Below are 14,748 nucleotides of genomic sequence, written 5' to 3' on the forward strand. Positions count from 1 at the left end.
GTAACAGTTTGAGCTTGTGTTAATATGAATTGTCTATGATCTGAGGACTCAGCATTTAATTTTTGTGAAAATTAAGCCAAATAAAACTACTTCTAACCCTGAAGTACTCCTAGATCTATTCATCAAGTTCAACTACTTCTGAATAGCCAGAATATCTCCATTTCCTACTGCAGGAGACATTTACTGCCATCGTGTGCATCATGTTTCAATGATCCTCTCGTTGAAAAAGTCATTTCTCTCTCAACTGTAGCCTGCAGGTCGCTCCTCCTTCGCTGCTCTTCTGCCTTCAGCTCCTTTAAAAGTCTTCGTTCCTCTTTCTTTGAGGCCTTTTTTGCTTTTCTGAACATCTTTGTAGTGTAGTGCCTTCCGCCATTCTTCAGAGTCATTCTGTCAATTTTCTCCAGGAGCCTATCAGTCTGTTCCTGGTCTCTCACTTGGTTGTTGAAGACATGATATTGCCCGTAGCAAGCCTCAATTAACTCTGTGAGTTTTTCACTCTTTGAAATAAAGCCCTCAATAGTTTGTTTCTTCAGTTTGTCTCCATGTGTGAACAGAACTATTGAGTATTTAGCTGCTTCTTTGCCAAAAGTGCTTTGAATCACTCTCATGGTTTCCTCCTCCTCCTGGGTGAACCTGCCCAGTTTGAGAACCACCAGGAAGGCATGAGGACCAGGAGAAGACAGAGAAATACAACTCTCGATCTTTGCCAACACTTCTTTTTGGGTGTAATTGGTGTCAAACAGCCCTGGAGTGTCGATGACAGCGACCATTCGACCCCCGACCTCTCTCTCAGCTCTCTTGCACTGAAATGTCCAGGAAGAGGAAGACAGCTCTGACTCGAACTCCTCTCTTCCCAGGATGGTGTTTCCTGCTGCACTCTTCCCCGCTCCTGTCTTCCCGACAAGTATGATGCGTACTTCATCACTGTTCTTCTGCTTCCTTGATCCTGCCAAGATAAAATATAGCAACATCTTTGTTTTCAGTTTTGTGCTGCTGGCACTGTATGAAATATGGAACTGTAATACAGGTTTGTACTGTACATGTTCACTGATCAAACATCAAAGTATAGGTTGGGTTTTGTCTTCCCAGAATGTTGAGCAGAACTCTTTTGTAAGAATCGGAATACAACTGGCCTATAGGAAATACCTTTCCCCAAGCCATCACCATCTGTTTTACTCATAGAAAAAAAACTTTATATAGTTCATGGAGAAGTGTAACAAATACTAGGAAAGACAAACATAGCCAAAGTTACAGTTAAAATTAATACACTAAAAGCAAACTGAGAAATACAAAGTAAGGCATAAGGTCAAAATAAAAGGTGTTGCAATGGCTGGAATGATGTGAGACACCTTAGTGAGACGTACTTGTCACCTTTTCACCTTTAGCCTTAAGCACTGACTGGCAGCAATGGAAAAGAAAAGCCAAAACCAGCTTCTCAAATGTGACGACTTGCTGCTTTTCTTTGTTTTATGTCATTTCAAACTCAATATTATATATATTTTGGACTGACTGACTAAACAAATTACTTGAACACAAATGACAAATAACAGCAATGCCATTACAATTAAAGAAAAAAAGAAAAAAAACAGTCTATCCAAATGTGTATTAATCTGCCACTGAAAGTAATCCAACAAATGCATTATTGCCCCCTGTGTGAGTAACATTTGCTAACTATAAAGCCCAGCTGTTTTGGGAAATTACTTACAGGCTTTTTCTTTTAAATGAAACAATATATTTAGCAGCGGGGTAGGGCGGCCTGTGAGACAGATTAACATATTGGTGGTTTTGGTGTCTTCATCAGATTTGTTGAATGAGAAAAGCATAGAATGTTGTCTGCCTTTTTAAAAAAAACTTTATTTAATAAGGAAAAAATAATATACATCAATGTGAACATATGTTCCTAGTCCCACATATACTGTATAAACTTACATACTCATAGACATTTACATATATACAAGCATACACATTCTACTGTACACACACCTGTGCATATAAACACTTTATGATGCATAATGTACATTCACACCCACCTTCACCCTCAGTCTACCTTATCTTTGATACAGAGTTTGTCCATTGTTATAAAAGACTGAACAAAATAGTTTCTCTATAAAACCTTCATTAAACCAATAAATTGATATACAATATGCACATAGACAGTCTTACATAATTTATTTAGATACTACAAGTATGTAATCATTCAGTCACAATCTATCATGGGAAGTACTTTAATGATTTTATGGAAAAATACTATACAGTGAACACACTGTTAAAGATGCAGCATAATACAAGTTGATTTGTATGGCCTATGTCAGGTAGAAATTATTACAGTTGTTGAAAAAAAAGATTGGATTATGTAATATTTTATGCAAATTAAGTTCTGAGTTTAAAGTCCCCCTCCAGTCAACAATGTGTTTTTCTTCTTGTTCCTTCAGTTGGATGTTGCTCTCTTCTCTGTGCAGAATGATGCATGTGCAGAGTTTGTCATCTGCTGAAGGAGGAAAGTTTCTCACAGGCATATATCTATGAGCCTGATTGGTGACATCACAAATAGTCTGGAGCCAATTGATGGCCACTATACAACTAACAGAAGTGTGATGTGGAAACTTGAAGCCTCCAGTGCACAAACACTGAGAATTGACTCTTCAGTGAAGTAGGAGACATCTTGTGTCCAGCATTTTAACTTGTTTTCATAGATTCTGGATTTTTCAATGAAGGAGAAGGAGTAGATGTCATTTGAAGAATTTTTAATATGGTAACTGAATATTTTTGTGGAAAAAATATTTCAGGCACAATTCATACTTCCAAGCAGTGGATATTTTTATGTCTAAAAACATATCTGGAGAGGATCTTGAAGAGTTTACTTAAGAACAGTTTCAAGCTGGAGTAACTGGAGTGCAGTAAAACATCAAATGTAACCACCAGTATTCAACTCTATGCTTTACTGTTCTTATTGCACATGGCATCGCTCTGAGACTCTGACCGATAAAGCACCAACACCAGCTCCGACAGCTGCTCCAGCTGCGACTCCAACTACCAAACCGACTGGGCCCGCCGCAACTCCAAGCAAACCTCCAATGGCAGCACCACAGGCTGTTGCTATAGCTACTGCTGGAGCAGCGGTGAACTCATTTGATCTTTCAGCTCGAGCTCTGGCTTCATAATTATATCTGACATGCATCCTTTTCTCCTCTGTGTGGTAGGCTGTTCCCTTATATTTGGCTCTCAGTTCATCCAGCTCTTTCTGCTTCTGTTCTTCCAGCTCCTTCAGGAGTCGCTGTTTCTCCTTTTCGATGGCTGCCTCTGCTCTCGTGAACATTTCGTTGGTGTAGTAGCTTCCGCCGTTAGCCATAGTCATCTTGTCAATTTTATCCAGGAGTTTATTTGTTTGTACGGGGTCTTTCACTTCATTGTTGAAAACATGATATCGATCATTGCACTTCCAAATAAGGGCCTTCAGTTCTGGACTCTGTGAAATATAGTCTTCAATGGTCTGGTTCCTCAGCTGGTCACCGTGTGTGAACAACACCATTGTGTATTCAGCTGCATCTATCCCAAAGGTGGTCTGAATCATCTTCACAGTGTCCTGCTCCTCCTGGGTGAACCTGCCCAGCTGAAGAACCACCAGGAAGGCGTGAGGACCAGGGGCAGAAAAAGAGATGCACATCTTGATCCTCTTCAACACTTCTTCTTGGGTGTAATTTGTGTCGAACAGCCCTGGAGTGTCAATAACTGCGACCTTTCGACCACTGATGTCTCCCTTGGCTTTCTGACATTCAGCGGTTAGGGAAGATGGAGACAGTTCTGACTCGAATGCTTCTCTCCCCAGGATGGTGTTTCCTGCCGCGCTCTTCCCGACTCCAGTCTTCCCAACTAGAACAATCCTCCTCTCATTTGAATCTGTGAAATCTCCAAACCCTGTCGGACAGAAATACACCGTTCGTCATACAGTGTCGAGTCAGACAGGCTGTGTCCACACTTCAGATGAAAAAACAGATCTCAGCTGACTGCATTTTTGATGACAAGGGAGTCATACCTCACGAGACAGTATCGGTATGTACCTATCTTTCAAGCCAAAAATAACCTTACAAGGCTGAAAAAAATCTTATCTTGATGACAATGCATTTTGATGTCATCCGACAGTTTGGAAAAGCTCCGATATCCAACAAATTGATGCATTTTCTCAACTAAGAGTATTATGTAAGTGTAAATGAATAGAAACTATAAAAAACAAAGCATTTTCTCTAATTTATTATGTTCTGACTTCATTCTTTAGTGTTTTCTTCTTTAATCTCTGTCTTTGGTTTTATGTATGGAAGCCAATTGCTGTCCCTGAAATAAATTATAATAAATTAGTAGATGATGGGTTAGGATTGATTAAAAAAAAGTCTTAGGGTTAGGGTGCCAACCATGAGCCACAATGTTCCTTGTTTGCTTCCAGGCAGGGATTGATTATTTCTCTTATGTCAGCTAGTTAAGTCAATATTTTTTCTTAAACTGCTAAAAAGTTGTATAACTTAATTACACTAACAACTTAAAATTAAGCACCATTGCCTACAAGGAATGCAAAGTTTAAGCAATGTCCCGTATCAGTCGTCAGCGATATTAACATTAAATCATATAGCTATTACAAAGCAATAGTGTTAGATGTTTTTCCTTAATTCAAGTTTTGCAAACTTGCAGATGATTATCTATTAAATAAACTATGAACTTATTGTCTTTGTTGCAAATGAACAAGTGTTAACTAACTGACAGTTAGCAAATCAGCTAGCCTGGAGAGCTTGTGATTTACTAGCACCAGCATGTTCCCCACTGGCTAGCATGTTAGCAGTTAGCGAGGAATGTGTGAATTCACTGTGCCACTTCCTGGTATCACCAGGACTTCAAAATGCATTTTTACATTAAAAAAAAAAGAAAACAACTTACTGCCTCAGAATTTTGACTTAGTTATAAAAACTATGATCAATGAAATAATTATCATTTGCTAAACTAGGATTTTTAAAAAATAAATAAATAATGAAAAAGATAAAAATTAGAAAATGAAAGACTACGGATTTTTATGGGTAGACTTTCATGTGTTCACATTCATGGTTTTCAAAATTCAATAAATCACAATCACTGAAACAAAAGTTGAATGAGAATCATGCATTTAATTAGTCTCATTACACTCAAATTCATGTGATGAACAACTCAGTGCATCCTTAAAACACCAATACAAGTGTCAGAACCTAAAATTTTAGCTATTCTCAATGAGACTGGCTATAATTTGGTCTAGTCTGTCCTGTTTTTGGTCTCTGCTGCCAACATAAAAGAGAAAGAATCAACATGGAAAGTGTCATTTTGTGCTTCATCTTACCTAAATTGTTATTTAAAGCATCTTTGAGTATACAGAAAAAGCACTCTATAGATAAAATGTATTATTATTATTATTACATCAGGATAAGCAACTGTTGTTGATACTCCACCACCTGGTTCAGACTTAAATATCTCAAAAATTGTATCTAATAAATACAATACACTCTGACTCTGATGACCCCGACTTTTCCTTAAGTACCACTGTGAGGTTTAGATTTGTGCCTTTCAGTGAAATGTCTTGACAACTATTGGATGGATTGCCTTGATATTTTGTAAACACATTCATTCGACTCAGGATGAATTGTAATAACTGTGGGGATCCTCTATCTTTTCATGATATGCCATCATTAGGTGTCAAATATTTTGGTTTATGACTTAATACTAGCAAAACTAATGACATCTCCATCAGAGAGAGAGAGAGATTTTATTTGAATACTAACACTACCACCTAATACTTAAAAAAAATCTCATTTCCTGACAAATTGCTATGGAAGGGTTGGTTTTTTTTGTATATATGTATATAGGTGCACAAAACAGAAACATGATACATAAAAACACCCTGAACATGTCCATCAATCATGTAACACAAATTTTTGACAGAAGATAAAGTCAGTTGCACTTCTGGGCAGAGTGGCACACACATATTTAAAGTTACAGATGACAGGATATTAGGTTTTAATTAGCTTTTATTATGTATTTCTTATATCATTCATTGTAGCATTAAAAATGCCAGTGGTAATATCAATGCTTCAAGAATTAGAATTTAGTTGCCTCTGGGGGAGCTCAGGTCTCTTTTTGGGGGAGCTAAACGCCTCTTGGCACCCCCATAATTCAAACGCTGAATATTGTGCCTGAATACAGCCTCTAATAGCCGCCAGCTTGGCTGCAGTTCTTATTCCCCTTTTAACCCTAAAACTTCACATTCATCACTTAAACACTGTGTGCTCACTTAAAATAGTTGAGTTCTATCAATGGTATAAAATATTTTATGCTTTACAAACATAAAGACAAAACCTGTGTGGAGTAGTGATGATCCAGTGGGACGTGTTACTGAGGTGAGATATGTGGCTGGAGTATACCAAGGTCAGAATGAATAATTACAGTCTTATGCACCGAAAAACTCCTGACTCTTACCTTGATAGTGTTTGTCGCCCATGTTGACAAGCCAAAAGGATCCTGCACTTGTGTGTCTTGTCCTGTATGAATTCCTCTTCTTGTGACTTGTAATTGCTTTATGTTTCTTATCTATGCATGGGCGTTCCCTCTGCTCTCTACATAACTGGAATTTCCAAGCACAAGGAAGTGTCACATGTTTTTCAGTCAGATCATGTGGAATGTCACATTTAAATACCCACATTTTATGTAAATATTTTATGTGTAGGAATCAGCTCATATCCACCTAAAAACATGAAAATTCCAATAATACATGTCACTTCATGTTCCAAATCAAACCAAATATATCCAAATATCCAGTTTTGAGCAAAAAGTACCTGGTCTTTTTTTTCACTTCCTTACAAGAAAGCTGGAGCTCTGTCAGGTTTGTGTGCCAGCAGCATTTTAGCATACAGGATGTTAAGTAATTACAATTATTGTTGTGTTAAAGTCAAGACATTTTGTTTATCTTTATATCAAGTCTAAAACCTACTCATCTACATTGTTCACACAAGTGAGCAAAGTCAGTTAGAGAGGTCTCTCATACTAATAAACAAGATGGCACTTAAGATTTAAAGATAAAGATTTCTGATATTGTTCTTATAATTCTTTTACAAATTCAGTCAGAGCCTATGAAGAGAGGCATTACCATTCAGTGCCATATTCCACATGTTCCTACATCACCACCACCTGTCACCCCAGGTTGAGGATAGCAGTGGATTTAGTGTTTCTCCACCCTGCAGACCTGATGACACAGACTACACTGCAAGCAAACTGGATGCACATGAAAGGTATCAACACAGAAAGATAAGTGACACAAATGTATCTTAGCAATGAATGAATTTAAGAGTAAATGTAACTGAGATCTAATTGCACTTTTTGTGATCCCTTTGTAACATCAAAGAACTTAAATAAACTCATATGGTTCGAGGCAAAGAAGCTGTAAAGAGGTAAAGAGGCTGTTTCCTTCTACCCTCAGGCCAATAGAATCCTAAATGAGGTCAATGCCTAAGACTGCCCCACCCACCCCTACCCCCACCCCCACCCCACTCTGTACTTTATATAATTGCATGTGACAAATAAATTTTATTGATTGATGCCCATGGTTTTGGAATGACAACAATTATATACACACGTAGATGAAATGTTTTTCAGTTTGTTTGTTTGTATCATGCATCTGTTCCAGTCATTGGGAAGGTTACTCAAGGCCAATGCTTACTGGTAAAAGGCCGGAAAAGACTATGAAACCATGCTGGAAAACTTGTCTAACTTGTCTGAACAACTTAGGAACATTGCTCAATGAGTTGACAGAAATTGGCATCAGAAGTTTCCCCTTGTCCTTCTGGCTCTTGAAATTTCAAATCCATTTATGTAAAGTCTTTAGCATTGTGTCGACATTAACATTACAAGTATTTTCTCTTGTACTAAGCAAAATGATGGCATACATTTGTTCTCGCCATGGGAATTCCCTGAAATGATTGCTGCCTCAGTCTGCGCTGAATGTTTGGCAGCAGCCAAACCACAATAAAGATATGAGAGGTATGAACTGTATGCGAAGACAAAAGCAACTTTTCACTTTGTTATAACCTCTTGCACTTGTGCATGGAACTGACACTACCAGCTGCAAACAGTTGCTCACAAGTCTAGTTACTGTAATTGATAACATGCTGGAGATAATGGGCACTATAAAAACCCCCACAATGACTAATGAGCCATTTATCTGACTACATGAGGCAGTTTAGCTCTTATATGGTGACATTCCTACAAACGGCCCCTTGATGTCAGTATTGTCTACAAAAAAGGCTTCAGCCACTGGATTTGCTCATTCATCCACACACATATATACTCACACACAGCGCCCATTCAAGTGTCAAGTGTCCAGTATTTACATTTCTGTGAAACTGATTGGCTCTCCAGCCAGTCTCTGTTACAACAAATAATGCATACTGCATCCCAAATTAATTTTCAGACCCACTGATTGCTGAATTATTTACCCTGTGACTTTGCATATAGTGCACAGCCTAAGAATGGCAGCAGCAAATTTTAAAACAAATTTAATATGGAAAGCACTTGGGTCCATTAGTTGTCACTCATGTAAAGAGCTGAGGATTTTAATTTGAGGGCCTCTCCAAATTTCATAGCGTATAAGAAATCTTTTTTCTCCCCTTGTTAGACTGGAGACTCAGTTGAATATTTAAAGGGGATGAAAGGTGTAAAAGCAGTTAAATTATGAAGCATTTGCATACTGTGACATTTCAGAACAGAAGTCTGTGCAGGGGGGCTGCACAGAAATGTTGCGCCTTTGTCTCCCCATCTACACTTTTCACGTTATCGGCTGTTTTTTTCAGCAGTTATTTTTCAAATCCAGAACATTTAAAATATTATTCAGTCTGTCTTGTCAAACATTTGATGAGGTAAGTACTGAAGTTTTATTCATGGAGCTGAACAGCCTGGATACAAAGAATGGATCTTTACAAGTCATAGGGGTTGTTAAGACATTTTTCTTCAACAAGAAAAATATTCTAGTAATCAGGTGAGATCTTTTCTGTATCCAGCGGTGTACTCACTTCAGTGAATTTCCAGAAATTAGTAGTAGTATCTTGATACAAGATACACAGGAATATGTTATGTAACAAATTTATGTATTAGTAAAGTCAATGGCTTTGTTGTCATTACAACATAAGAATTTAGAACTTAATAGATGCCAACATGTAAGCAGAGATTTTCTTTTGTAGCAGGCAGTTTTCAAATATAAAATGGCGATATCCACCATGGAACTGAGAAATATATATTTTTAAAGATTTTTCCAGGTGTGCACGCAAGGAGAAAACTAGCATAAGGCTGTCAAATTTCCATGATTAAAACAAGGCAAAAATGTGTTCATATTCCTTCTGAACACACCTTAGAAGGGTGTTGTCTTCCAGTACCAGATGCATCTAGCTAGCACCTAGCTTAACTTAATGCAATAAATGTGATATGGGATAAATGCTACTTTGATGCAGTTTGTTTCAACAACATATCATGGGGTTACATTTTTACATTATTAGTTAACACAAAATGAAGTAATTACACTTGACCTGCACAACCTGTTGCCAGTTCATTACCAGTATGAATTTTACAATATTCAGTTTTTGGTGAAACTGTTTAGAGGTGTTGATTCAGGTGTTATTTGGTTTGTTGCAATCTGCAACTTCACCGCTAGATGCCACTAAATCCTACACACTGCACCTTTAAAATGTGTTGGGAACATGACATGGGTGTGCATCACCACAGCAAAATGAGAAATATTATGAAATCTACAACACAGGCATCAAATTGTGTGAGGTATAAAATAATCAAATTCCGTAAATTCCGTAGATTAAAGAAAATGAATCAAACTACATCAGAAATGTGCTGGAATGGCTGTGGTGAGGTTAGCACACTCATACACATGTTGTGGCTTTGCCCTGATGTGAAGAGGTTCTGGAAGGAAGTAACTGATTATTTGTCATCACTGTTGAATGTACAGGTTCCTTATTGCCCCGCCACATGTTTACTTGGCAAAGAACTGGGAAAGATTGTACAACAAAAACAAACACAGTGCCTTGTAATGTCTGCATTTCTGGCAGTAAAACAGATAATCTTAATGAACTGGAAAATCCAGAAAGAGGACTTTTATAGTTTGGATAACTGGCTCAAAGAATATATTGAATTATAAGCCATTGAGCAAGCAGGATACACCCTCCAACAAAATCACACTAGACCAAGTAAAGCCTGATTTTTTTTTTCTTTACTCAAATGTTATGTCATGTATACTACTAATATAAAACTGTAAACCCATTATTTGGTACTGAAGCTCGTCATTACATTAAAGTAACATTTAATCCCTTCATTTTTTTTTTCATTTAAACCATCCTAAGCTCATAACACCATAGAGATATTTCTCATTTACTGATAGCATCAGCTCCAGGTGATTCTGCTGCACATTATTACTGTGTGATAGGAACATGTCCGGGGGTACAGTCCTGATGTCAGTGATAAATGAAGGGCCGGTGTGTGACTGACACAGCTGTGAGGGAATGTGTCACCTCACTTGCAAGGTGAGTCCCACGTACAGTATGATGACTGTATTCTTGAAATAGCATAACCTATAATAAGAGAGAAGTCCTGCAGAGAGGAGTGACAGATTAGCTGTTCTGCTATCCTCTGGGGGCTGGGGAGGGCCACAGCTCCCAGAGGAGGAGCAGGTTTGCTGGAGACTGTTCTGCCGTTCCCTGTGGGAGGATGTCAGGAAAGTGAATAGCCTGTTTGGAGAGCCAGTTTTCCTACTTCACTGCAATGAGTTGTGCACATGATGAAATACACTTAGGGACTTCTCTGCAGCTATTGTAAAGTCTGAGAAAGTAACCTCTGAGGAATGCAGCCTTATGAGACCCTGAATGCTTCAGCTAAACAAAAAACTATTAGGCCTCACAAAAAGACAAGACAGGTGGATAGCAAGAACAGTGATTTGGGCTCATTTAGAAGTTACCTAATAATATTTTTTTATCCGAGTGGTAAATACAACCAGGGAATATGGATTTTCCTGAAAGCTTCAATGCATCAGACTTGGCAGTACAGATGAGTCTGGAAAGCCCTCAAACACAGATGTTCATTGAAGGTAACTAAGCTCCGTTTTAAAGCTGTTCTGATCATGCACACTATTATTTACCCTCTTGATTTTTACTTTGCCTGCATTGTGAATATAGCTCAATCCCAGATCACCATTCATTCAAAGTGTAGGTTACATTTATTAGAAGTACTGGCATTTGCTATATTGATTTGTAAGATGAGTGTCCACATCCCATCCTATATTTTTGACCCCTGGGTTTCCATCAGGCAAAAAATCACTAAGGTTTAAGGTATAGCCTATATCAGCACAAAATAGGTTACATCATGCTGATGCAACCCTGTTGCCAGCATGTTACTGTTGTAGCTGCTGGAGGTGGAACTAGTTTCAACTACTTTATATACAGTTAGCTAGTTTAGTCCAGTGGTTCCCATCCTAGGAATTGGGCCCCTCCAAAGGGTCAGCAGATAAATCTGAGGGGTCATGAGACAAAAAAAGTTTTTGTTTTCAGTTTTGGATTTACACTCTAATCTTTGGTTTTTGGTGAAATACTGGATCATTTGAACATTTATTGAAATGAAACCATGTGCAAAGTTTAGAGGGAAAAATCACTATTTTATCGGAGCTGATAACAACTCATAGACATCTGACATGTTACCCCGTCTACACACTACTTTTTGTAAGATGTCAAAAGCTCGGGCCCCTCCAAAGGGTCAGCAGATAAATCTGAGGGGTAGTGAGATGATTAATGGGAGAGGAAAGAAGAAAAAACAAAGTTCTTATACACAAATCTGTTTTCAGTTTTTGGACTTTTGTGACGTATTGGATCATTTTACCTCTTTCAGCATCGAACAGTTATTTGAATAAAACCATGAGAGGTTTAGAGTGTAAATCACTGTTTGGTGGAACTGCTAACAACTCATAGACATCTGAAATGTAACAAGTCACCCCGACTAGATGAGAGGTTGCAAGCCAAAAAAGTTGGTAACCACTGGTTTAATCTTTAACAATGTGCATTTTATAAGCTTGGCAAATTTTAATCTTTTAATCTGAAAAGTAACTAGTAACCATAGCTGTTAAAAAATATAGTAGGGTAGAGAGTATATCCCTCTGAAATGTAGTGGAGCATGAAGTCGTGGAAAATGGAAATACTCAAGTAAAGTAAAATGTTTTCTTTTGCTGCATTCAGTCCTATGAACGATACAAACTCAACATAAGCTACGTACAAGCAGCTACAACTGCATCTCAGTAGTTACGTTTTTGTGTAAATAAAAGTAAAAAGTGACAACTGGACACAAAAAGATTGCAATTTGATAAGCTATTATCTGGAAATATCAGAAGTAAACATCAGTCCTGTATTCCTACCTGTCTCTAGTATTAAAGGTTTGAAAAAGCTGATCTTGCTGTGGCTCGCCTATGTCCTAAATGTCTCTAATGTTACTGAAAAGACCGTTTGTATCAACAAAAAGGAAGATGTATGTCCATGAGAGGTTATGTAGGTGTGACTGTAGTGGACTGACCTGCATCAGAGGAGAGTGGAATGCTTTGTTCTCTGAATGTTATATATCAGAGCAGTATGTACTGTGCTTCAATGGAAATACATTTCTGACCTTTGTGTGAATAGAGGTTTGTGAGATGAACATATGAGTTTAACAAGCTGAGTATGTGAAAACATTTTCACTCCTGAAAAGAAAGCAGGGATATATATATGTGTGTGTGTGTGTGTGTGTGTGTGTGTGTGTGTGTGTGTGTGAATACAGCTTTAGTTACTAGTAGATATGTAATTTCTTCAATTTTTTTTATCATACATATATATATATATATATGTCTCTGAGACCACTTTTCCACTGACTCGAGTGAGAAAGTGAATATATGCAGCTATATGCAGCAGTGGATAGGTGGATGATGGAGTCATAGCTAAAGGGTCGTCTAAATGAACTCAGTTGTTGTGAATCCATTTGCTGAGCCACAGCTCAGGGCTTGTATCTTCCCTCTCTTTAAATCGTCAGAGGAGCCTTAATTCTTGTTTGGCTCTCATGTTTCTTTACTGCCTCTACTTTGAATTTTAATGTGCTCCAGCTTTCTTTTATCTTCTGCATGCTGAAGTAAATCTAGCTGAAGTTACTGAGTGTCAAAACTCCAAGAGAGGTAATTGGACTCTCTCTCTGTGCTGGATCATGTTGTACTATTTCTAGTGACTAATAACTCTCTAATGATTTCATATAACACTAATATACATCATGCTTTCTTGAATATTTATCTCAATCAGAGGTCCATCATTTCTGAGTGATAGACACTCACACATTTACATTTCATTTGTTATTGAATCACTTGGTGCCACCTTGTGGTGAAAGGTTTTCCTTTCAGGCGAACAAATAAATAACACACATTTTTGTATAACTACAAAAAAATCAAATCTGAACACACCAATATAATACACATATTTATAGATTCAGTGTGACTTCTGCTTCACTAGAATTATGACTGTGGTACACTGTTATTATATACAGCCATAAATCTGCTTAGAAATCATAGAAAAAAGATGTTCCTCATAACTCCAAAACTTAGCCAGGAATTTGGTGTACTTTTACTGACACCAATTTGCCAAAATGTATATAGAGTATATAAGGGATACAAATTATTGTCATCATAACTATATCTTAATTCTCTCACTTCAGCATCAGAGTGTTGCCCTATCAGAAGTTAGGATTGAGCATTCAGGGTGGCCCATTCATGGTGGTTAACGTGCTGTGGCAGGCTTGTGGGAAAGAAGAAGAAAAACAGAAAAATCTCTTTTCATCACTCAGTAGCACAGTCAATAGCCGGAAGCCTTCTAGAAACTATCTGCACTGTAAAAGAAAACTGATTATGAAACGGTGAGCCACATTTAAGTTAATGTTTGTCTGGTCGTTAGATTGTTTGCTCAGTAAGTCACTGTGTGAGCTAGATGTTTAGTAGCTTAGTGTGGCCTTGGACATGGCCGGTCACAACCATGTGAAAAGGATGAATTAAAGTTGGGAATGTGATATTGTCATTATTATTAACGCATGAGGTATCATTTCGCATTGTCTCCATTTGAACTGTATATGGAACGTAACATAGCAACGTAACCTTGGTTAATAATTCAGCTACCATAGTGTTCTGGGTTCAATTTAAAGCATAGACTTTTGGACTGATGTCTACAAACTTAAAGCAGCATGTCTGGAGCAAATAAATGTGAAACATTTACAGACAAACTGAAGCCTACAACTGGAGAGTTTTGAATAAACTGTGGAAATGTGAATGTTCAATTTGAAAGTGAATGTAGTTTAAAGTTTAAGTGTAGAGTATTGCTGGTATAAGAGGGGCTAGCATACATTGTCCTGACAAACTAAGTAGGAAACAAGGTTGAAATATTTTGTTTTTTTGACTGAATTATTCAAGTGTTCAGTTGCTTTAAATTCACAGGACAAGAATCGAGTGTTCATGAGGGTTATACCTGTGGTGAATAAATCCTACAGTATGGTTTGGGTGTAGAAAGAAAACCTCTGAATTGGTATTTTATTTAAACAAATTTTATTTTACTTTTGTGTGACATTTTCCTTTGAGAACAGGCTGATGGATGATGGCTGACAGTCATCGACCACTGAGCCCGCTACTATTGTAATATCATTTAT

At 37.6% G+C, this 14,748-nt stretch overlaps 1 protein-coding gene across 2 annotated transcripts; it reads right to left on the reverse strand.

The window, feature by feature from the left end:
- Positions 1–115: 115 nt before the first annotated feature.
- LOC121881154 (GTPase IMAP family member 9-like) lies at positions 116–6,545 on the reverse strand. 2 transcript variants are annotated; one of them, XM_042388810.1, is made up of 2 exons: positions 6,487–6,538; positions 116–946 (listed from the first exon to the last, which is right to left on the reverse strand). In XM_042388810.1, exons 1-2 carry the CDS (start codon positions 6,506–6,508, stop codon positions 165–167), a joined length of 804 nt encoding a protein of 267 aa, XP_042244744.1. In that variant the 5' UTR covers positions 6,509–6,538; the 3' UTR covers positions 116–164. The 2 variants fall into 2 exon arrangements, with proteins under 2 accessions (XP_042244744.1, XP_042244743.1); XM_042388809.1 differs by lacking the exon at positions 116–946 and adding an exon at positions 2,793–3,915 and having other exon boundaries at positions 6,487–6,545.
- Between the last annotated feature and the right edge of the window lie 8,203 nt (positions 6,546–14,748).

The sequence above is a fragment of the Thunnus maccoyii genome, chromosome 16, assembly GCF_910596095.1.
Source record: "Thunnus maccoyii chromosome 16, fThuMac1.1, whole genome shotgun sequence".
Taxonomy (NCBI): Eukaryota; Metazoa; Chordata; class Actinopteri; order Scombriformes; family Scombridae; genus Thunnus; species Thunnus maccoyii.